At 41.0% G+C, this 24,957-nt stretch overlaps 1 protein-coding gene across 2 annotated transcripts; it reads left to right on the top strand.

Moving 5' to 3' along the window:
* The first annotated feature begins 5,446 nt into the window (after window positions 1-5,446).
* RNF34 (ring finger protein 34) lies at window positions 5,447-21,174 on the top strand. 2 transcript variants are annotated; one of them, XM_054006663.1, is made up of 6 exons: window positions 5,447-5,539; window positions 11,825-12,034; window positions 16,276-16,662; window positions 16,937-17,002; window positions 17,257-17,458; window positions 18,736-21,174. In XM_054006663.1, the coding sequence occupies exons 1-6, from the start codon at window positions 5,534-5,536 to the stop codon at window positions 18,921-18,923; spliced, it is 1,059 nt and encodes a 352-aa protein (XP_053862638.1). In that variant the 5' UTR covers window positions 5,447-5,533; the 3' UTR covers window positions 18,924-21,174. The 2 variants fall into 2 exon arrangements, with proteins under 2 accessions (XP_053862638.1, XP_053862639.1); XM_054006664.1 differs by lacking the exon at window positions 11,825-12,034.
* Window positions 21,175-24,957: the final 3,783 nt, after the last annotated feature.

Consider the following 24,957-nt stretch of genomic DNA (forward strand, 5'->3'; position numbering starts at 1 on the left):
GGCACCTTAAAAACTAACAGATTTATTTGGGCGTAAACTTTCATGGGTAAAAAACCCACTTCTTCAGATGCGCCATTCAAGGTTCAGTAAATTTGCAGAAGGAAACCAAAAATTAAGTGATTCCCATCAGTAATCTGTTCTCAGGACTGCTGTCTGGAATTGTGCAAAACCTCTGAAGATTAAGAGGTTGTCATATGTCATTGTTACTTCCTAGATCCTGGCAGAGGTAAATAAAACATTTAAATCTTTTAATGCCGCTTTGGCAAAGCCAGAGGGCCCAGTGAGGGCAAGTCTCTTATTAACAGAACCTTGGCATACATCACTTTTCAACTGTATAATGGCTCCCAGGTGGAGCTCAAGTCTCCTGCATAAAAATAATCTATACAAATGCAATTTAGATATCTTACTACATGAAAAGTAATACCAAATGATGTATTACAATTCTAATCTGTTCATCAAAATCACTTCACATTAGGGTTAGAATGGCAATGAAATAGTTGTCACCAGGGACTCGAGTTTTCTGAGTCACTTTAGGCTCAAATACACAACACTCAACATTTTGTATTAAGTCCACATCTAAAGCTCCATTGCTAAGGGCAGAATTCCAGGAGCTCTGGCTTTTGCTAGTAAGAATCTATGGGTCAGATTCTGATCTCAGGCCAATGCAAATCAAGAGTAGTTCCCATTACTTCAGTGGTGTAACTGAGATCAGAATTAGGTTTAGCATTTTAGCATAATACTATTTATTAATTTGAAATATTAATGAATAACCTCATCTTTTAGGGATCAGTTTTCTCTAATTAGATTTTGCCTGAGTTTGGTGGAAGGAAAGGCTTTTAAAAAAATTAAAATGACACCAATATTAATTAAAATGGGCTTAAGCAATTTCTTAAGTGAAAAGGTGATTGTTAGTTGTCAGATGGAAAAAATGGGAGAAAAGACTGCTGGGTTTTACTCCTGGCTCTGTCACCGGCTTGCTACTTAGCCGTAGGTGGGTCAGTTAATTTCTCTGCCTTGGTTTACGCACTGAAATAATATATATACCTAGCTCCCAGGCTAAAGTGTGTAAGCATTGGATGTGTCCCAGATAAGTGTCCTATACTGAAAAGTAATTTTTCACACCACATCCATATACCGTCCATGCTGATTTGGTCTATGTGTGTAGAGATGGGCAAAAATTTTTAACAGGCTTTTAAAATGTTACACAACAATTAAAAGGTATTCCAAAGCCATTGAACAAGGGGCTCCTAATTCCTTTCTCTTGGGCGTGGACTGCTTTTTTCAGGGAACAGTTACTACTATTCTGATTCTCAGAAATTCTTGCACCATAGATCTTCAAGGTTTAGTCCTATTGTGCACTTATCAAAAGTAGTCATGGTTAGTAAAGTAAAAATCACTACTAGGAACATTCAATTAGAGTTCTTTATTTCTTTCCAGACACTATCACTGATCTCTGAAGCTGCTGACCTCACAGCCTCTTTGCTCACTCTGATGTTATAACCTTCTGTGTGCAGTGACCCTAAGGTTCCTGGAGCAGTGCAGATTAAACAGATAACATGAATAACTGGAGTCAATAAAAACAGTTTCAAATAACCTTTCAGACAGGCAGATAGGGAGAGGACAGCAGAGACCAAAAAAATGAATTCATAGCAAAAGCAAATAGTCACACCTGGCAAGAATTCAGCACACCAGCAGAATAAATTAAACATCTCAGAATAAAGGGAGTATGGAAAAGCACCATCAATCAGCAATGCACATGCCATTATTTGTTCCTGCATTACACCCATTAGGCTTTTTAAACAAAATTCTGCTTTTGGAGTGTGTTAACCAGCTGTGCAAGATATTTACAGCAAAATTTGACATTATGCAAAGCTTGATTGTTTTATTTACAAAAGCCCTGGGTATGTTCATTGAAAGCTTGCTGAGGAGCATGAATCTTTCCAATGAGCCTGGGCCCAGTTTGGAGTGAAAATGTTGATCTGTTTCTGGGTTTGCATCAATATCATATGAGACCTGTGGTCTTGATGCCAAAGCAGGTGAAACTGTAATTCTGATGTGAGTTTCACATTGAGATTTTGGGCTAATTCTTGAGTGAGATCTGAATGTTCAATGTCCAGTCTGCTCTGTACAAATAGGAAAGATCCCATAACACTTTGTAGCAGAGTAGGGGTTTGCCTGGGTGTTCTTGGCCAAAATTTCACTTCCTGTTGTGCTTGGTTATCCCTTTATGGCTGGAATTTCCTTCCTTACCTTGTGTGCCATGCTCTCCTTTAAAACACTCACTTTTTGGTTCAGGGCAAAATTCCCATTAAAAACTGAAAGATTGGGCTCCATGTGTCCAGATTCAACAGATGATTTTATGTATTCAAAGCACAAGGTAGGAAAGATTATTTAGCAGTAGGAATTTAGGAGTTAGTTGAAACTGGATGCCAAATAGTAAACCTTCTTTTCTGCTACTTAAAGATTATGACCAGTGAGCTTGGTGGAACAGTGAATGCCTTGGCCTTTTGCCCTTAAGAGTTTTGGTTTCTAATTCTGTTTTGGTAATAAAACTACCTTAACATTATCTCTGGACTAGAACTGTCAGTGGGTGGGGTTGTAAATCAGAACTGAGGTGCTTGTCATACCCATATGGGGAAATTCTGATAGGCCTTGCCTGCACTCTGCCTTCAGGGTAGGACATACAGCTTCATTGTCTCTCAGATGAGCCTCTGAGCCTTCACACCACGAGTTCTGCCCAGCAAGTCCAAATGATATAGACTTCTGGTCAGATTTGTATACTCTTCAGGGTCTCAAGCACCTCAGCAAGTATATGCAGTGACACCCAGCAACCTTTTCAAAACATAGGTAGATTAGTCAAGTGGAACACAGCATCCCGGGTCCTTACGTTAGCATACAGAATAAAGGTTACAACATAGGCCATTTAGCCAAGCCAGTGCCATCAGCCAGCGAAGCTGCTATGAACTCCATTTCAGGCTCTGTCTCCTTTGTCAGTTCAAGGTGAACTACTCTGAGTTCACATACCACCTGCTGGAAATTCCAGCTGTTAAGTGTTGATTGTTCAGTCCTTGGGATTTCCACTGTCTCCTGTTCTGCCCCAAGAGCACACACAACCCTTTTTGCCCCCATTAAGTAGCCATACAAAGCACAGTAACAAGGAATGTGTAGGATTCATAAACATATTAAAAAATCCCACTTCAGCATAGGGGGCACCTTAATTCTCCAGAAGATTATAAATGTTCCTCCTTAGATGATGCATTGCTGTTGACGCACTTTCACTTTCTCTTTGTGACAGACGAGACCTCTGAGCTTGTCTGAACAGGTAATATCCTACCATTCTTTCATCAATATCCTTTCGTGGAAGCATTCTTTACTTGCCAAAATGTGTTTAAACACTAGATTGATTGTATTATGAAAATTTAAATAACTAGGGATTCTTGATTACATCCCAGTTGGCTTCAGAGAGCTGTTTGCATTCCTGCATTTATGAAAGAGAATTTGAATGCATGCTTTTTATTAACTGTTTTCCTTATGACCCTCTATTCCCTTTATATTAACTCAAGATGAAAAAGTCACACTTTGTTACAGCATAGCTAGGATACTGAGTGAGGATGGTTTTACCTGTCCTCCTGCCTCTCTTACTAACTCCAGATGTTGATATTCTGTTTTCACTTCCTCGTTTTTTTTATTGTTTTTTTACTCTTTCTTTAATCACTTTGCATTTTGCTGCATACCTGTTCCAAAATAAAAAACAATTGATTATGTCTCAACAGAGCCAAAAATTCAGAGAACACTGCATTATTTTATGCATTCGCTGCAAATAAAACAATGTTGTAGTGGAGAATTTGTTGTTCAAAGGTCAGAAGAATAAATTATAGTTGCACAGCAATTATACTTTGTCCCCTTCAGTTTATATAATATTCTGTATTTCTGTATCAGCTGTTAACTTTATGCTTTACTGTATATGTGCATTTGCTGTGAAAACATTTGTTGTGGATTTCCAGATTTCTGAGCATATTCATTCTTAATCAATATGTTCCATTAACATGGGATGAGGGGGTTGTATAGAATTTTCCTTGCTACAGTAGAGTCAAGCTTAGGTGTCAAGGTGCACCTTAGAAATACTATAGGTAGATAGATGAAAGGCAGATTAGGTCAAAATGGAGCATGATATGCTGTGATCCATTGCCTCTATAGGTCATTTGTTAAAAGTGGTGCATGGCATGTTGTGATCTCCTGTTTTCATGGAGGTTGTTCTCATCAGGATGGAGCAGGGATATCACTTCTCTGAAGGCTGCTCACAGACTTATAACTCTTTATAGTCTATCCTGGGGGAAAAATATCGTATGTCAGGATTAGAAATGGGCCAGGTTGGTCCATGTCCATTATACAGATGAGGACAGGCATAATTCAAGATATTGGGATCAAGAGGAGGTTGATAAAGGTCCTTTGCAGAGATGGAGCCAGGCTTGACATCTGGGGCATCTGGATCAGGGATAAGGTTGGTACTTGTCCATTACTGAGATCGGCTAGACATGACTTCTGGGGCATTGGAAGTGGGTGAAGTTGGTTCTGGTCAATTACAAAGATGGATCCAGGCCTGAAGTCTAGGGCATTGGGAGTGGGGGAAGAGGTTCCAATCTGTTACAGAGATGGGGCAGGCGTGGCATTGAGAGGTTGTTTCCAGTCTTTTATAGAGACAGGTCCAGGTGTGGTGTCTGGGGCATTGGGAGGTCCGTTATAGAAAGGGGGGCAGGCGTGGTGTCTGGGCTGGCAGGGGAGGTCAGTTCTGGTCCTACAGAGATGGGGCCAGGCATGGCATCTAGGGTGGCGGGCATGGTGGATTCTGGTCCAGTATCGAGATGGGGCCAGGCATGATGTCCGGGGCGGCAGGGAAGGTTGTTTTCGGTCCATAATAGAGATGGGGCAATGTGGGGGATCGGGGGGTTGATTCCGGTCTATAGTGGAGATGGGCTCCGGCGGGGTGCCCGGGGCATTGGGAAGTCGGTTCCGCTCTGTTAGAGAGACGGACCCACACGGGGTGTCCGGGCCGGTGGGAGATCGGTTCGGATCGGGTCCGGTCTAGAGACGGGCCCAGGTGGGGTGTCCGGGGCGGTTCGGGTCCGGGCCGGTCCAGGGACGATCTCCCGCACTGTCCCGTCAGGTGCTGCAGCGATGGGGGCGCCCCCGAGGCTTGGCCCCTCAGCTGGGATCGCCCCTGAGCCGAGCCCCGCTCTGCCCCGCCCGGCCCAGCTCCTCCCTGCGGGAGGGGACTAACATTCACTCTCACAACCCCCCCTTGAATGGACTCGTCCCCCTCCCCATGGAATGGATGCGCCCTCTCCGATTGGAGAGTCCGCTGGACATTCTCACTCTCATTGGCTGAGGGGCGACCAATGGGGGTGGGAGGCGGCGGCGGCCTGGCCCGCCCTCCGTGAGGCGGCGCTCCGGACGCCGCGCAGGGCGGGGCCCTGCGGGATGTGAAGGCGCTGGGCTCGCCGTCCCCCGTGGAGGAGGCGAGGCGGGAGCGGCCATGAAGGTGAGTGGGGGTCCCCGGGCCATGGGAAGCGCTGGGGGAGCCGACAGGGTTGGGTCCCCCTGGCGGGGAGTGGCGGGCTCCTGCGCCAGTGCCCAGCCCGCTGCCCCCCCCGCCCCGCCTGGCGCTAGGCTAAGAAGCCCCCGTGACTTGGCAGCCCGTGAGCCGAGCCGAGCCCACGGGGGGGCTGGTAGTGGGGAGACTCCGCCCGCCTCTCCCAGGGCCCGGCTGACCTGGCACCTCTGCTGCGAGCACGTCCAGGCTCCCACTCGGGCCCGCGCCGCTCTGCCGGGCTCGGGTCAGCGCTGCAAGCGCTCCGGATCCCGCCGCTGGCACCTTGCCAGTGGGGAGGGTCCGGGCCCGAGTCTTGGTGTGACTCGGGCTGGAGCCGGGTCATTGCGCAGTTTGGCTGCGGCTGAAGCCGCACAGCCGGGGCAGAAGGGGTGGGTAGGGCTGTATGGACGCATTAGTCGGGCTGTGAGACCCAGGTCCAGCAGTTGTTGACAGTGCAGTGTGGCTGCTCAGGCATGTGCTTGGACACGGCCCGTAAGACCAGACACGAGTTGATAGTGCAGTATGGACATACCCTCAAGGGCTAGCTTGATCTGACCTCTTCACCTGCCCTACAGGACCTGGAGGAGAGGCAAGCTGCTCTGCCAGATACCATCCACTAGCTCAAGGGTTCTCAAACTGGGGGTCGGGACCCCTCAGGGGGTCACGAGGTTATTACATGGGGGGTTGTGAGCTGGAACTTCCACCACTTCAGACGCTTGCTATGTGAAAGGGGTCACCAGTACAAAAGTTTGAGAACCCTAGCAGGAGCTGTTCAGGGCTTACAGATTGTAAATGGACCTGCTTTTAATGATGATCTTGAGACCTTGTCTTGCTATAGGGCTCTTTAGTACTAGCTGCTTGCCTCCTGAATTTGGTGAATGTTCATAGATCTTGGGTTGCACCAGATCCTGGTGTCATGATCTGGCATATGCTCCAAGATTTAGTACAACTTCTTTATGGATCAGAGCATTCACATGTATTTGTGCAAGGTAGATGTGGTGGTGGGCATTAGGGCACAGTATAGAATCTGCAATTCATTAAATTTGAACTGTAAGGGAATCTGGCGGGGGGGGGACACTGGAAAAAAAAGTTGGGCTTGTCCTTTTTGGTATGTGTTTAATGGATAAAGAAGTCTTGAAACAGTCTTTCAGCCCCCCCCCCCCCATTTTTACATACACACAACATTTAGAAATCCCAGAGATCCTCCAACTAGGGATGATCAGACTGAATATGTCTGGAAGTCTTGGGAATCTGTTTTGTGAAAGTGTAATGCCTTGAGTGCACAAAGGTGCTGAATCATTAGCAAAGGCTTCTATTATTCACAAAGTTAGCTATTGAAGTTATATTGATAACAAAAACACAAGTTTTAAATCAGGACTAATAATCCCTTCTCACCCTGCTTCACTGTCACTTCTTGACTCTTATGATGTCACGTTTTATAAACTTCTAATTAGGACAGAACTTACATATAGAAAAAACAACCTGAAAACTGTCTTTAGGCCTCCTATATAAATAATAATAATAATATAATATAATAAAATGGAGCACAAGTCCTGTAAAGAAAAAAATTGGGCATGAAGGAGATAGTTAAGGGCTCTGGTTGAAAGGAGGATAAGGAGATGCTACCTAGTAAAGTTAGTAAGTTATTTTTGTATACATCTTACTTACTTTTGGCATGGTCTCATTCTTAAACAGGGTGGCCAAAACTTTCAGACATTCTCTACAGTATGTGTGGTTTAGTTACCTTTTCACAACATTGATTCTGCACAAAGAATCAGCTGTTGATTAGACGGGTTATGGAAAGACTTCATGCAATATATATTTTGGATTTTCAATTAAAAGTGGCCAAACAAGCATACAAAATAAAAGCGAATCAACACTTATTTTTTTTTATCAGTGCTTATTTTAAAGTAATCCATGATTGGTACATAAGAGAAACAAAATATATTTTTCCTAAATATATACCCAGTATTGATAATGGTGTGTGGAGAGCTGCTACAGCCTATTGGATAGATAAACATAGAAAAACAGATGTTTAACTAGTTGGTAGCCTGATTGTTGCTACTCTTCATCATTGCCATCCTTATCTTTCCTTGGGCTGTTGCCACCCAACGAACCACCCATTTGTTCAACCAACCAAATGCCCTCTCTGTTCTTCCTCATCTTCTCTTATGTATAGTTCATTCTTAAATATTAAAAAAACAAAACTTTGATCAGTTTTATACCATATTTACAGAAACATGCAAGTAGTTCCTTATTAAAGGTAATCAGTCAAGAGAAAATTCTATCTGCTTTTTTTAACCCAAGTTTTAAATACTGGTCAAATTAAATTTGATTTTTTTGTTTGTTTGTTTACTCTTATTTGGTTAGGTCTTGCATGTAACACAGCGTGGACATTAAAACTTACCAAGGCCTGTGGTGGATTCCCCATCACTGGAAATCTTAAAATCAAGATTTAAGGTTTTTCTAAGAGATGCTTTAAGTTCAGGGGTTCCCAAATTGTTGTTCATGCACTGTTAGTATTTGAGCTTGATTGTTCCATCCATTCATTTCTCTAAGAAGGTGGCACCTGAACCACTAAAGTTTAGGAGCTGCTGTATCTAGTTCAAACAGGAAATAATTGAAATAAATCTGGTGGCCTGTGTTATGCAGGAGGTCAGACTAGAATGGATGATCAGAACGTCCCTTCTGGCCTTATCTGCTGGAGGGTGAAGGAGAGGCGAGCCTGCTCTGGGCCAGTTTCACTGAAGGTACAACCAGAACTAAATGACAGTTTCACTATCCTGTTGCTATGTGCTAACACAAACTGTAGTGTTCAAATTCTCTACAGGAGGATGTTTTATTCCTCCCTTCCTCCCCCAGTAATTTCATACATTTAAAAAAAACAAAAACAAAAAACCCACACCCTTCCTTCCATCCCCCTAATTATTTGGCTGTAACTACTTAACAGTGTCCTTTTAATTATGTTGGTATAACAGTGTTTTGAACCATGGCTTTCATACATGTTGGAATTATTATCATTAATAGAAGATAATACTAGACATTAACTATAAATTCCTTCATTAGCTCCTCAGGCCAAATGGTACTTATACAATTGCGCTAAACATGCCTAAAACCCTAAATAGTAAGCAATATACTGCATTCAAATAGTAACAAAACATTTATAATCATTTGATAAAAAAAAATTACAGAAGAGCTAAGCCTGGGGGTGCTTAGACCAGTGTTGGTTGGCTCTAACTTGGTGCAGCAAGTATTAGCAGTGATCAGCTCAAGAGTATATCCTTTAACAAACAAGTGAGGTCATTGCCAATTGCTAACTTTGGCCCAAACCTGATTTTTAGCTCACTTGGAGTTCAACATGCACAATCCTTTCTTCTGATAATTGGGGCATCTTCTTCCTTTGATCTGATCAGTTACCTTTCAGGTCCATTTTTCCAGTTAAGCTGGGCTGGAAGTTGTGGCTTTTAAATTTCAATTTGTTTAATGTTATCTTTGTCAGCGTCTCGCATGTCTATTACAGAAATAATTAAGTGTTTGTAACAAGTGTTTTAGTCCTTGTAGATTAAAAAGTGTATATCTTGTGGGTTGCTTTAAAAAAAAAAAAAAAATCTCAGCACAACTCATTCTTGTCTAGTAAAACTAGGATGGTCAGGGACAACTTGAAATTTGCACAGGAAAATGAGTATTGGTTAATCTACATTCTTTTGGTATTAAATGTAGAAAATTGAGGTTTGGGTTAACAAGAAGTTAAGTTCCTTAACTGTCAGTTTCTGAGATGCTGACTGTATATTAGTAGCTCTTTGAAGACTGGCTTAGCATGTGTAAACAAGCATGGATGTCTGATTATGTACCTCAGTGGGAACATTTGTCTGTTAGTAATGTACATTAAAGGGATTTTTATATGGTAGTTAAATCATTACTGCCCAACACTTTAGAAGGGATTATTGCCATTTTCACTGCAAATAAGATTCTTGAAAATATACTGACAGTGACTGACTTAACCCACACAGGCATGAACATAAGGTTTTAATAGACACATGTGATGGCTGCTTAGGGACAAAAAGATGGAGTTCTTGGATTAATGGATCTTGTTGCTAAAGGAAACACTGTGACATAAGAATTTTAAGATGGGTTGAAAAATCCAGTGTTCTCAGGTATTCCTGTAGCAGGGTGAAAATCTTTTAACTCCTTTTCAGAAGAGTGTGTGGGAAGCTTTAAATTATAGTAGTGTCCTGGGAGCACTCCACATGCAGGTCTCCTGTTCTGTCTAGTGTAAATTCTGCACATGGTGTGCTTGCAAGATTGGGTTCAGTAGATTTATTGTCTAAGAATATTTGGTTCTGGTGATGCCTATAATGTGCTAGGTGCAGTACAGCTGTAAAGGAACGCAAGGTCCTAGCCCTGACAATGTTTAGAACCTCAGTGACACATTTAACTAGAGATGTTGAAAACTTCCTATAGGAAGAGTGAAGGCACAAGGTTTGTGTGGGCTGGAGATGTACAGAATCACTGAGAGGCATTTCTCGTTGAATTTCAAGTTTATCTGAGTCTTTCTCATGGAAAGATTTAGATAAAATATCTTTACTGTGTGACAGGGTTTCTTATAGCTTCCCATGGGCTCTTATAAACTGAAATCTCAAAATTAGAGGAATGTTTCCTACCATATTGAAGGGTACAAAATTCCTGCATGTTATATATTTAATTCTGCATTCAATTACCACAAATATCAGAATGTTTTCAGTTAATTTTAGAATAAGTTTATAAATTCACTTTAAAATAAGTCTAGCTAGTGGCTAAAATGTGAGTTGTGAGTTAGAAATCCTTCAGTCTCCAGATAAAATGCTCGTGCAGTTCCATGCATACCTAACTGATAAAGGCTCCTTCCTGCACTAGCATTTAATTTTGAAATCACAAATACATGTATTCCATTTTCTTCCTCTTTAGCTGTAAGACATCTTCTCCCTTTTCAGCGTATTCCAGTGTGGTTTTGGTAAAGGCTTGAAAGACAAACTAGCTTTAAACATACCAATTTGAAATTCATTGCTTGATGTTTTCCTTAAAGGTGCATAAATCCTTCAGTCACATCACTCTGTTTTCCTTCCAAGAAGGAAGGAACTGTGGTGCTGGCCTGATTGAGGAACACATCTTTCTTTTTTTCTTTGTGTAATCATTTTTGAGTCTAACTAAAAACTGTAATTGGACTTGCACAGTCTGTCTGTCTGAATCTTAAATGTAGCTGCCTCCTATAAGTGTAGATTTTAAGTAGAATATGTATTACAGCGGATTGCCCTCCCCCTTGCAAGAGACTCCAATATAAAATATTTCCAAGGATAACGAGTAATTCATACTTGAAATGTGCGTATTTCAAAAGTGAATGCTTTTTGGGTGCTCCAGCTTGATTTTTAAAATTAAAACATGGTCAGTGTGTATTCAGATCTGTTTATAATAGCAATTTTAGAGATGCCTAATACAAGTAAAACAATATTGCACTTACTGAAAGGACTTGGAAAAACTTACTTGCATACTTGCTGCTGCGAGAAGTTAGGCTATCACTTTCAACAGAATTTCAGTTGTCCCTTTAAGATAAGATTCTAACCTTTTTGGCTCTAAATATATTTCAGACGTGAACCAAATAGAAACTAATGTGGTTTTGTCGCCTAGAGGCTACCGGTAGCTCCAGTGCCTCTGCTCTCAAATGCAGAAACCCCACGCGTCGGGTATTCTTGTCTGGGTGTAATCTGCTTCCACAAAATCACCTTTCTCCATTTCCAGCGGCAGATTCTTTGCTGAGCCTGTGCTGTTGGCTATGGCCTGATTTGCTGGTTTCTTTCTCTCATCCTTCGAGTGTTTCTGCTCACTAACTGCCAGTCTTCCTTGTGGGTTCCTGTGTCTTTGCTGACTGATCCTTGGTCTGTTTCTTTCACTGATCCACTCTCCTAAAACATTACCTTTTCAAGTTCTCTACCCTGCCTGCTTGTGCAATGCCTCCCACCAAACTGCTCTCAAAAGAGGCCCTTTGCTTATTTTAACTGTTCAGACCCCAGTTGGGAAGCACAGGACTAAGACCATTCTAAGAGTTATTACTGTGTTAAGTTACTAGTACTCTGGGAATTCATACTCAGCACTAGTGGGATGATGGTGTAACAGAATGAAGCATCTCTTCAATAACAAGTTATGCACAGGTAAGAATCTTAAAATGGAGTTAAGTTTCCTTTTTGCCTTTACTGTTTTCAGGCGGGAGCCACATCCATGTGGGCTTCCTGCTGTGGGTTGCTGAATGAAGTCATGGGTACCGGAGCTGTCCGTGGCCAACAGCCAGGATTTGGGGGAGGTACTGGCCCATTCAGATTTGCACCAAATACAGACTTCTCAGCATATCCATCTTCAGGAGCCAATATAGTCTGCAAAGCCTGTGGGCTTTCATTTTCAGTTTTTAGGAAAAAGGTGAGTATAACTTATTAAATAATGCTTTGCTAACACTAACTAATCTGTAGACCTGTCAGGAGAGAAGCATTCCCCCCTTTTACAGATAGTAAAACTGAGGCACCAGGTGAAGGGGTTTTAATTATTTGTTCAAGGTCACAGAGGAAGTTGATGTCAGACAGGATTAGTTTTCCTATATTGCTTGTTCAAAATAATAACCAACAAAATTGCTGAACAACTGAGTGATGGAGAGGCTGAGCAACACAAAAGCTTCAAATTCACAATTAGTATTGTAGCATTTTCCTTAGAAACCAAGTGAACTTAATTGCAGTCTTAGCCCTGTGTCAGAGGAATGAGGTTGGTTAGGAAGTTGAAAACCTAACCAGTGCAGTAGCCTATCACTTCACTTACAATCAAACAGGTGAGTCGATGAAAAACTTACCAAATAAAATTGATTGGAATTTTGTTTAAACTATGGATGTATTTCAAAACCCAACGCATAGATGACTGACTGTTCTATGTATTTATATAAAAATAATGTAATCTGTAAGATTAGAGTCAATTTGGCAGGCCAGCATTATCTTGACCACTCAGTGGCCCAGTTCTCTGCAGCTAACTTAGAATAAACTGAAGCCCAGCTGTTTCTGATGTACAGAAAATCTAATAGAGATTCTTCCAACAGATCAATCTCTTGGCAGAGATTTCCCCATTTTTTGAAATCTACTGTACTCTGCATTCCTTTGGTGGCAGTGTGCCTGAGCAGTAGCTAAGGGTCCATAATGTCTCAATCTAAGCTTTCCTAGGGCTAATTTATTAAAATTCCAAAGAACATGGGGAGAGATCGATCTAGGCTAATCATGGTGGTTGAGATAGTTGTGTTAAGGGACTCATGTGACTCTTGGCTATACCAATTCCCTCTGCCTGTATGCAAATAGACCTCTTGAATTAGGACCACTATTTACCTCAGGTTCTCTAAACTAAACAGGGTCTAGAACTTAAGCCTGATTCAGGGTCCTCTGAAATCACTGGGAGCCCTCCCATTAACTTTAATGGGATTCAGAAATCTGAGGCTAATTGCTAGAGCTCCCACCATCCCTGTCCTCCAAGTTGTTAAATGCAGAACCATTTCACTCGTGTCTGAAGTGACCATCAGAGTTGCCCTTAGACCAGAGGTGGGCAAACTACGTCCTGCCCGGCCCCCGAGCTCCCGGCCGGCCTTGGTCCTCCCCTGCTGTCCCCCCTCCCCCCGCAGGGAGGGTGGGCAAACTACGTCCTGCCCGGCTGGCTCCGGCCGGGCGGCACGGCAGATTTAACAGTGAACACACGGTGCCCTGGCATGGGGCCGGGCACTCGGGCAGCTCAGGACCGGCACACCTCCCGTGGGGGGGAGGGGCTGCACTGCAGGGGTAGTGGGGCAGGCGGGTGGCGGGAGCGCAGGGAACATGGCTGGAGGACTCAGGAAGAGCTCTGGGCCGCCGCGCAGCTGGCCAGAGAGAAGCGGTGCTTTGAAGGGGAAATCGCTGCTTCTCTCCGGTTGCCCCTGCTCCTCCTGAGTCCTCCGCCCATGTTCGCAGGGCCACATTCCGAAAGAGGCTTATGGGAGGGAGTGGATAGGGGATGGGATCCCAGGGGGGCGGTTAGGGGCAGGGGGTCCCGGGAGGGGGCGGTCAGGGGACAAGGCGCAGGGGGGGTTGGATGGGTCGGAGGTTCGGGGGGGGGGCAGTCAGAAGGCGGGAAGTGGGAGGGGGCGGGTAGGGGGCAGGCTGTCTGGGGAGGCACAGCCTTCCCTACCTGGCCCTCCATACTGTTTTGCATCCCCGATGTGGCCCCCAGGCCAAAAAGTTTGCCCACCCCTGCTGTAGACCATCCATTTCCTCCTCCCCCCCCCGTCCTGTTGGAAGAATTGTAATTCAGATTTGTCAGCCTGAAGACTCAGGAAAAGTGAACTTTAACTTCTGCATCTTCTATTTGCCACTGTGGGTGTGTCCCTTACAATTTATTCTCCTGTAGGGTTGACCTGTGATATCTGGAAAGAGAATTTTTTGTCTTTTTTCCCTACAGATTTTTTCTTTGCTAGGGAGATATTATTTCCTATGGTGTGTAGTTTCTTGTGGTAGGAGAGATGAGTTTAGATGCCAACCTAAGACCTTAGCATGTCTCCAGGAAGGGTTGAGTGTGTGACATTGACTCTTCTGTTTTCATATTAGAAATAGTAAATCTTAAATCAAGAGCTTTTTAAAAAAAGTTTGTGGTGTCTGTAGTTAGTTTTTGTATACAGAGGTTATCCTACATGGCTTTGGGTGAAATGGATACATTGGTAGTGCTTTGTAGCTCAATTATAGTGTATACAACGTTTGGCTCTACTTAGAGTGTAAGGGACGTAGGAGTCTAATTAGAAAATTACCTTGTCCTTTACAGTTCATATCGTCCCTTAAATAGTCTTGTCACATTCTTGCTTGAGAGGTTTTTGCAAGCTGGAAAAAAATACAGGGTATGTCTACATGGCAAAAACAAACCAATCCACAGCTGAGAGTCTCAAGAGCCCAGGTCTACACAGACTTAAGCTTGTGTTATGATGCTACAAATAGCCATGTAGCTGCTTGGGCTCTGGTGTGATGGGATGGGAGGCTTCAGAGCCCACATTCCAGCCTGAGCCAAAATGTCTACACAAGGGATATAAGACTTGTTGCTGTGGAGTCTTGTGGGGTTCTCTTCCCCTCCCCCCAGGTGAAATACCCATAGTGACATTATTTTATTACTCTGATGTGTAACTGCTTTTAACAGTGTTGCTTTTTGTTTGTTTGAGGGTCAAAATAAAAGCTTACATTTTATTTAGCCATTGAACTGTCTTTCTAAAACATCAGGGTCCTAGCCAATATCTTTTCAGAGGAGCTCTCTGGAGATTTTATTTAGGAACTGCAACTTCTAGCCACTACTTCAGAGGAAGGCATAATTGTCTCCCATGACTTAATATCCTAGTAGCACAGTGCAGAAAGTGGTATCTTCATGATTCCAACTTAGAACCTGGTTAGTATCTTGAATCATCAGAACTGAGTCTTAGTAATTTTATCCCAGCTAACAAGGTTACACTCTTAATTTTAAATATCTTAACGTAGTTCTTTGGGAATGGAAGGGGAACAATATGTCAAGGCTTCAGTAGTGTTTCTAATGGTGCTGGATGACTGTTACACTGCAGTCATTATACATGGTCTTCTGTGACATTGCCCCTGTAGTCTCCACTGTCTAGGAAAGGGAAAATGTTTTAGAATATGTTGGCTAATGTTTTCAAAAACATCTCTAGTCAAGATGAGACCTGTGGAATTGTGTACACTGTCATGTCATCCCAGAAAGAGGATGCCTTGTATGCAGTCTTACAATCAGAATTTGCAGCAGCAGTATCATGAAGGACAAAGGTTTCCAACCACAGAGCGACTATTCTCCAAATTGTTTGCTTTGCGACCCTGCCACTTTCTAGTATATGCAGTTGTTGTGGGCGTATACCTTGGGTCTATAGTCTGGAAGTAAAAAGCTACCTTCAACAGCTGTCTGGTTCCTCTAACTTCAGATACATCAGTTGAAATCTATAAAGTAGAGGGGATGGATGGTCTGCATGGCTTTGCACAGTTAGTACTGGGGGAGGATGATTCTTTTGCTGAGAGTAGGAAAACATTTTAAAAGGACACTCACTTTATATCAGACTTGTTGAAATTGCTCTTAGCCATTAATTCTTACAGTAATAAGATCACTAAACCTGAAATATGTGGGTTTTTTTTGTTTAACATGGCACATTTGCCAGCACCTTGTGTATAACCATACTTTCTCCTCTGTGGTCAGATTTCCCTTATGTGTGAGAGAGAAAAACACTAAAAATTTCCCCAGAAAATAGAAACAGACTTGGTGGCAGGTATAGTGCTTGAAATTACTTGCAACTCACTTTGAAACTGACTAGATTTCAAGTGGGTGTCCTTTTGAGTTAACTACAACTTAAATACACACTTTAAGTGTTGCCTTGTTAAAATTGATTAAATGTCTTGATGAATGTACTAGCCCTACAAATGCTCTGGAGAATACTTGCAAAACTGTTTGATAGGCCAGTTTCATAGACATGTCAGAAAACACATACTAAGATTGTCAGCTGAAAGCATAAGAATAGCAGTGGGTGATGGAGGGGTGTGTGTGAAGGAAATAGCAAATAGATTTATTTTCTACTCCTGTGAATATCTGACATACAGTTTAATGGCTTTTTTTGTCTTCCTATTTAGCATGTGTGTTGTGACTGCAAGAAGGATTTTTGCTCAGTTTGTTCAGTCTTACAAGAAAATCTCAGAAGATGTTCTACTTGTCACTTGTTACAAGAGACTGCATTTCAGCGGCCTCAGTTAATGCGATTGAAAGTCAAGGATCTGCGTCAGTATCTGATCCTTAGAAACATACCAACAGATACTTGTCGAGAAAAGGAAGACTTGGTGGATCTTGTACTCTGCCATCATGGATTAGGTTCTGAGGATACAGACACTAGTAGCTTGCATTCTTCAAGGTCACAGACTTCTAGTTTTTTTACACATCCATTTTCTCTGTCTGTATCAGTGTCATCCTCTCAAGAACTTACAAATAGAAGAGAAAGCACAGAAAATGGAACACCTGTACAGGTACAGTACCAGTAGTTGTGGTCTTACAATGAACTTATAAAAATGCTGTCTGCTACACTTTTTTTTTTTTAATGGGCGGGTGTAGGGTCTTTTACATCCTGCGCTTGAAAATGGAAGAACATGGGTAATTGGGACAAGACTATGATCACTTAAAACTGTAATGGCTAACTTTAGCATAAGCTTTCCAATGTGTGTCATCTGTGACCTGTTTAAAGCATTTTCCTTACTGTACCAGAGGGGGTGGTTGTTATGATCTGATTCATTGTATATGCAGGGACAAAGTGGAATGCCTTCTTCAAATAATGAAGAAGAAGAAGACGACGACGACGCAGAAGAGCAGGTGAGACATATGAGCCACCTAAAGCGTAAACTAGACCTATTTGGCATCTGACAAAAAAAAACATATAGGGCCTTCACGCTGTTAATTTAGTTTGAGTGAACTAGGCTGTAGTGCTACGTTATCAATATTTGAAAATATTGTTAAAAAAAATTGGTAAATTCTTTAAACTATAGAAGGGATTAGCTAAACTTAGAACAGTAATTTTTTTTGGTGACTTAAAGTTAAAAGCATAAGAAATAATTGGTGTGTTTCAGACCCCTAGCATGTCCAGAAAGCGAGCAAGAGCATCATTGTCTGATATTTCAAGTCTGGAAGATATTGAAGGGTTGAGTGTTCGACAGCTGAAGGAAATACTTGCTCGAAATTTTGTCAACTATTCAGGATGCTGCGAAAAATGGGAACTTGTGGAGAAAGTGAGCAGGCTGTACAGAGAGAGTGAGGAAAATCACAGGACACGTAAGTGTTTAGTTCTTTTTTCCTTAAAACCAACTCTTGTTCTCTAGTGATTGGCTTTGACAATGGGTATTGAGTGCTTTTGTCAGCTGCAACAATGGAAAGCTATTAGCTGTACTAGCTGTGTCCAGAATAGCTGAAGCTGTACTAGATCTGGCATGTGAGTTGCACTGTTGATCAGTATGGGGTATTGGTTCATAAGATTGTGCTGTTCTGGTGACTTTTGCTGAAGCTAAATAAACTTGATCACTCTCACTTCTGCTTTCCTCATAGTAGTTAAATTGGTAACAACTAATGAAAACCAACCCATTAGAGAAAATGAAATTGTGAAACCCCCGTGAAAGGCATGGGGGTGTAAACTAAGTGTTAGTGGGGGTTTTTTGGCACAGAAAAAAATCTTTCAGAAGAGAACTCTTACTTTTTAGTGATGTTACTACTTTTCAGCGATTAAAAGCTACACTGGCAAAAATCCCTCTGCCAGGGGACCAGTCTCTCTATGGAGTAGCTGTGATGCCATTGCTGGGACAAGTGATGGTTTTCTTATCAAGTTTCTGGTGTCTTTCCTAAAATTAGCATTTTAACAAATATGGCTGCACTATGTTCCTAAACTAAAGCACAACTGAGTTAAATTGTCACAATTCTGCCACTCAAACAGTTACAGCATCATTTTGGGACAGTTAAATGTAAACTTCAAGATTTTTTTCCTGTTTAACATCTTACAAAATGTGAAAGATTAATACCCAGATCTACTTTCCATCATACAACATGGCTGCCCTTTAATTCTACGTAGTTACTAAATGTGTCATTTGGCTATAAGATTCATAAGTCTTGTGTCCCAATAGCAATTTTTGTAAGGTTGTATTTGGCCCTGTTAATAATATCGCATACATATCTGTAGTGATCAAAGTCCTTTACAAAGAGGGAGGTAAGTATTGTTATCCATGTTTGACAAATGATGAAACTAATAGGGCCCAGAGGTGGGATGATACCTGTATTTGAATCCTAGTCCAGTACTCTCTTCACTGGACTGTGTGACAGAGTTATTTGATCCTAAATATAGGACAAAACCATACTCTGCATCAGTTGGCTTAATCTTACTCAGTTTATAATGGTTGTAAACTAAAGCTTTATTTTACCAGTAGCTTTACTGTAAATGCAGATGAAAATGAAGTGGTGCTGAAATGAGTTGGCTTAGTTTCCTACATGTCTGGGATAGAATTTAACTGCTTTTGCCATGGCCTGAATCTCTCTAAATCTTAACCCCGTCTGTTGCTTTGCAGAGGGAGAGAAGATGCAACTGACTGAGAACGATGATAATCTGTGTAGGATCTGCATGGATGCAGTAATTGACTGTGTTCTTCTGGAATGTGGTCACATGGTCACTTGCACAAAGTGCGGCAAAAGAATGAGTGAGTGTCCCATCTGTAGACAGTATGTTGTACGAGCAGTGCATGTATTTAAATCTTAAGACCAAAAATATGTTTTATAGCCACCCCAAGTTCCCGTATTTCTGGGGGCAGGACTGATGAAGCTTGTTATGTCAAACAGTTTCAATATGAATCAAACATTTTGAACAGCAGGCTACAGCAGCATTTGAAACACTTTCCTCTGACATAATTAAAATTGCAATTTGGCAACATGTGTACTGCAGGAGCTGCCTGAGTTACCTTATAAAGCCACGAACTGTTTAAGTCCAACTGTTTACAGCAGATCTAGCATCACTTATTGCTCTCTTCTGAACACCACCACCTTAATCATAAATTTGGTGAAGGGTCCAGTATAGTCAGCGGAAAACTGCTTTACCATGACCACCTTATTGGATGATTATAGTCTGGTTCATTAGGAGCAATGCATAAGCACCAATTAAACTTTAATATATTAAATATTACTCTTAATAGAATGTAACTGTTCTGACACTCTTGCCCAAGAGTGTCAAAACAGTCAATAAAACAAGATTGTAGAAAGCACTGCCATTACATAAGTGTTTCTATGCAGGTACAGCTAATCTATTTTCATGCTTATTGCTTCATTCAGAATGTCGGTCTCATTACATATATATTGTGTACTGTCCTTTCACATTCTTTATCAAAGTGAATTGCGTATTCCTACATAGCTCTGTTTAATGGCAGCCAAATGCTAATTACTCAATGTTGAGTTTAAAAATAAAATGTAGTTAGAGGGTACAGGTGTTAACTTCAGTGGTCCCAAATTCATTCAAACCTATAATCTATATTTTGCAAAGACTGTATTCCATGTACTAGGAACTTAATGTGAATACAGATCAATTATAGTGAAACTAGTAGATGCTAACTTTTGGGGGTTATAGTATTACAAACCTTAACCCATTAGCTTTTCTGGGGTGGCAATGGGTTGAGCGTAAGGAAGGAAAAACAGGATTAAGAAGAATTGTAGTTTAGTGTTTTGAATCAAGACTAGGGTAGTGAACAAAATTGCCTCTCGGTTGACCCCTGTGAAATAGGTTATTCAGGCCAGTTCCTAGATACTATCAAACCACCATCAGGGGCAATAGTTGTTCCTTTAGAATTCAAAAACTTCCCTTAAAGGGTCCCCCAGCTCAGTGAAAGTAGGTTTTGAGGGAAATAATGAAGTGTAGTAGGAAGCCAGTATTGCCCATGACCTTTGCTGTAATCTGTTTTAGGGCTAGATACTTAACAGTATAACCACTCTTTTTTAAGGGTGAGATCTAATGGCAGTTATTGAAATGCCTTTAACATTATCCTGTGACAACTTTAATCTGAGTTGAATTTTACTGGGCAAATGGTGTTGCACAAAAACTAACATTGCATAGTGGGTTTTAATATACCTGGGTATCTTTCAACTTTCTGTACAACCCACTATTCAATTCCCAGTGTTCACCTAGTTTGAGAAGGTAGATTGTGTTTTTTTTTTTTTTTTTTGGCAACTGGAGAAATTAGTACATTAAAAATACTCTTGGTTTTCTGTACAGTAGATAGTTGGAGGTATACTGCCTCCCACACCTACTTGGGCCTAGAATGTGGTCTAGAGCCAGGACTTACAGTGGGATTTCTGTATTATTTTGATAAAAGTACAAGATGCTGAAGTGAGGGCATAAATGCAGGAAAGATACTTTTAAGCTAGATTCACATCTTTTATGGATGGTGTGTGAGAAGCTAGCTTTAGCACTGATACTCTAATTTAACAGAAATGGAGCTTTGAGCTTTTTTTTTTTTTAAAAAAAAGTAGACTCAAGTGCTGCAATTCAATTACAGTACTCCATAATAGAGGTGGTAAGAGTTGGAAATGGAAGACAACCTATGTGCCTAGCTTACCATATTCTACTTAATTCTTTAAAATAACCAGCCAAAAACAACCCTGGAATCTTTATTGCACAACCCCCTATCATTCTTAAAGAAAACTACTCCAAAACTTTATGCACAAGCTGGATATTGGCTAAATTAGCAAATTTGTCAATACTTCTAAATAACAGGAACTATAAAAACAGCTGCTGATGTTTGGTACAATTCAAAATAAAATATGCAGTTTACAGAGAATCTTTAACAAACATTACTGCTTATTTCAGAAGGGAGCAAAACTCTGCCTTTATTTTTTTTTTTTTTTTTAGAACTTTCTAAAGTTCTTGTTCAGTTGGTAAGTTAATGTAGGGGAATGTAGCATATGCATTACTTCCATTCTGAACAATGGCTGAGAATTTAATAAAGGTTTGTAAGTGGTCTGGGGTCAGTCTTATGTCTTTTTTTTATTAACTATTCACTATCCCCTTTATACTGACTTAATCAAAGCATAGAATTCCTTTTTTTTTTTAATTAATGCCCTGTGGGGGTTAGAATGGCCAGACTGCATGCTTTTGAGCAGCTGTATAAAGGAATTTCATGCACCCCCTAGATTTAGCCAGGTGTGCACAACCCTGACCTGTAACACTCACTTTTACTCAAGCACTCACTGCACACTTTAGTGATGTAACAAGATTGAGCACAGTAATGATATACTTGAGTACCACCTTGTGAATGACAAAATGAGTATGCTTACATACACAAGGAACAAGAAGCCACCCCATGACAGTAATAAGCTTCAATGCTATCCTGATGTAGCCAACCCCCTTCTAAAATCACTTCCTTACATTATCTAAAGCCTTTTGTTGAAACAGTGGTGTTGCCTCAAGCCTATCTTGCATCTACTGTTGTTCACAAGTAGTATAGAGTGAAGGCAGCTACTTAAAATATATAATAAATGAAAGGGGAAGTTAACAGTAATGAATATAAATCACAGTAGAAAATTGATAAGGAAACCAGTGGGCTACAGCAAGAAACCTAGGGCCAACATCCTTAATTAAGAATAAAAAAATCTTATTGGTACTGGTCCATTACTAGAAGGAAGTGGTAGAAGTATTCAGTAAATATTTGTGTTTTTTCCTAAATACAAAAATATTTACTGAATACTTCTACCACTTCCTTCTAGTAATGGACAAGTACATATGATACTAATGGAGTGGAAAGTTTCTCAGGAGGATATTAAACAGCACCTGCTAAAGTCAGACACTTCAAAATCAGTTGGTCCAGATAACTTGCATCCAAGAGCTGATTGAGAAGCTTGCTGAACCACTAATCCTGACTTTTTCAATAAGTCTTCAGTCAGTGGGGATGTTCCAGAAGTCTGGAACAAAACTAAGGTTGTTCCCATTACTTAAAGAGAAAACAGGATGACCCAGGTAATTAGTCCTGTTAGTCTATCATCAATCCCAGGGACAACAATGGAGCAACTGATATAGGGCTTAACTAAATGTAACATAAAAATGCCAATCAACATGGGTTTACAGAAAATAGAGCGGATCTGTCTCTTTTAGAGGAATTAAAGGTAACTGATCTAATATATTAAGACTTCTCTAAGGCATTTGACTTAGTTTCATCAAAATGTCTCATGGTACCATCATGATATAACATTAACATGGCACACATTAAAAGGGGCAGGTCTCCCTGTAACTGTCAATGGGGAATCATCACTGAACAGCTCTGGTTCTAGTGAGGTTCCACAGGGATCAGTTTTTGGCCCTATGCTATTTGATAAAAATGTTAATCACCTTAAACAAAAAAAAAAATCACTGAATCTGCAAATGACAAGTTGGAAGTGGTAAATAATGAAAGTACAGATCACAGAGCAATCTCAATTACTTAGGAAGATGGGTACACTTATATGTAGATTTAGCCATATTAAAACATGTATCTCCAAAGAATGTATGCTATACTTACAGCCTGGGAAACAGTGACTCTGAAAAAGATTTGGGGGTTGTGGGGAATAATCAGCTGAACATGAGATTCTGGTATGACAACCCCACAGCACAACAGAGGAATCTCAAGAGTAGAAAAGTTATTTTATCTCTAGTTGGCATTAGGGCAACTGCTGTTGGAATATTGTGTCCAGGTCTGGTATCCACCATTCAAGAAGAATTTGGAAAATTGAAGATGGTTCAGAGAAGAGCCACAAAAATGATTGAACTATTAGAAAACATGCCTTTATGGTGAAACTCAGAGCAGTAGTTTAAAGAGAAGGTTAAAGGATGACAGCCTGGGTTACAGTAGTTGCAGTTGAACAGAAAAATCCTTTATCAATTCCAATTCCAGGCTTAATCCCCATGGAACTGGAGGCTGATAAGCCTCTTTTAGAATCACTCAGCATGGTCTGCCTGACAGCTGGAAAGATGTGAATTAGAAAATTGATAAAGCTATATTTTAAGACAAAGTATCTGTCCTCCAGAACCAGTAAGTTCCCACAACGTGGACAAGCAGCAGCCCGTGAATGAAAAATCTATCTCTACCTCTCCTATAAATTAAGTATAGAAAGTGAAACTTAAGCAAGAACTATAAACACGCTAGCTGTAGTAGCATGTACCCTGGGGGGCCAAACAATAGAGCGCCCAACAGACTGTAGTAAAACAACTACTAATGCACCACTTTATCAGCTACACAAAACGATTTTCCCCATAACTCAGGCAAGTCCAAAGTTTTCTAGCAAGGCAGGCCCCAATTAGTGCCCCATTCTACAACTCCCCTCTTCCCCCAAGGTGACTGCTTCTTCTGCCACCTGCCAGTGTCAGTCACTTGCCTCTGTTTCATTTTTACATTTTTCCTGTCTGTAGTGCCTGTGTAGTAGCTAAAACAGACAGGAGCATAGTAACTTCTTTTTCAAATTGATTATCCCCTACATATAAATACCTAGATCTCATAGTGCTTATCAGTGGCTCTTAAAGCATTTTACAAAAGAAATACTATTATGCTGACTTTACAGATGGTGAAGCTGAGTGAGCTTGCCTAATGTCAATTTTTTATGCAGGGCATCTTACCAGTTGTTTGAAAACAAAACACTTCTCTAAAGCTCATCATTAATCCAGCAACTAATGTAGCAGTTACAAAATCCATGCTGCTTGGCTACCTCCATCGTTTGGTCACTTGTTACATTACACCAAGTTGTACTGTTTACCTACCTGAAGGTTCTTAGAGCTGAGATTATGCCTTGTACATTCTGTAATGGTCAAGCACACTGTTGGTTTTCAAAATGTTCATATCACAGGAAAGATATTCCATTAAAGATGAATTTTGAAGTAGCAGAATTAATCATTCTTCAGAATCAAATCATTTCAAATAAAAGCAATTAAGAATGGCAGTAGGGGGTTCCACATCAAGATGTATTCACTTTATAGGTAAATATGTTTTTTCTAACTACCAACACTGCAAACACAACAGGAGAGAGTGTCATGCTGGGTTGAGAATGCAAGCCTAGATGGACCACATCTCACAAGTCCAACAGTGAAGGTGCTTCAATCTGTTGACATTTTACAGGTCTTATCCATCCTACCATTTTCATTTTTGACTGCCCGTGCACACGGTTTCATTGAACTGCCCACAGGAGTACATCCATATACAGGTAGTTGTGTACTCATCCTTCCAACATTCATTACCTTTCACTTGTCAAAGAATTTCATCTAGTGAGAGGTTGGGTCCTTCCAAAATTGCTCATGAGCTTTCGTCTTGTCTCATCTAAATAAGTATTACCTGGAATTTATGCCATTTTACTGTTATCTGTATTAAACACCACAAAGCTCCAAGGTTCTGGACCAGAACTTGTCAGACTTTTTGGAAATAAAATAATCAACTCTCTCTCCTTTATCAGCATGCTTAAAGAATTCTGATATCTGAGAGATAAAGTCATGTATGTATCATAACTAGTGAAAGATGCTTCAGGCCAGAGTAGGTCACTTTACACTTGCAACCCTAGAGTGTTCCGTGTTCACTGTGCCATTTTCTGCTCAATGGTTTTGCTTAAGCATAACTGAAACCTCACAACTGATCATACACAAAAAGAAATAAAATCCAGCTCACCTCAGTCTTAGATGGTGGCTTTGCAGGGCTAAGAGCAAAACACAGTAAACCACCTGGTTTTGTTCCTAAAGGCAGAAAGTCATGACTGAGTACACACAGGGAACAGAGCTATTAAGTAAGAAAGTGGTA

The sequence above is a fragment of the Malaclemys terrapin genome, chromosome 16 (assembly GCF_027887155.1).
Source record: "Malaclemys terrapin pileata isolate rMalTer1 chromosome 16, rMalTer1.hap1, whole genome shotgun sequence".
NCBI classification, from domain to species: domain Eukaryota; kingdom Metazoa; phylum Chordata; order Testudines; family Emydidae; genus Malaclemys; species Malaclemys terrapin.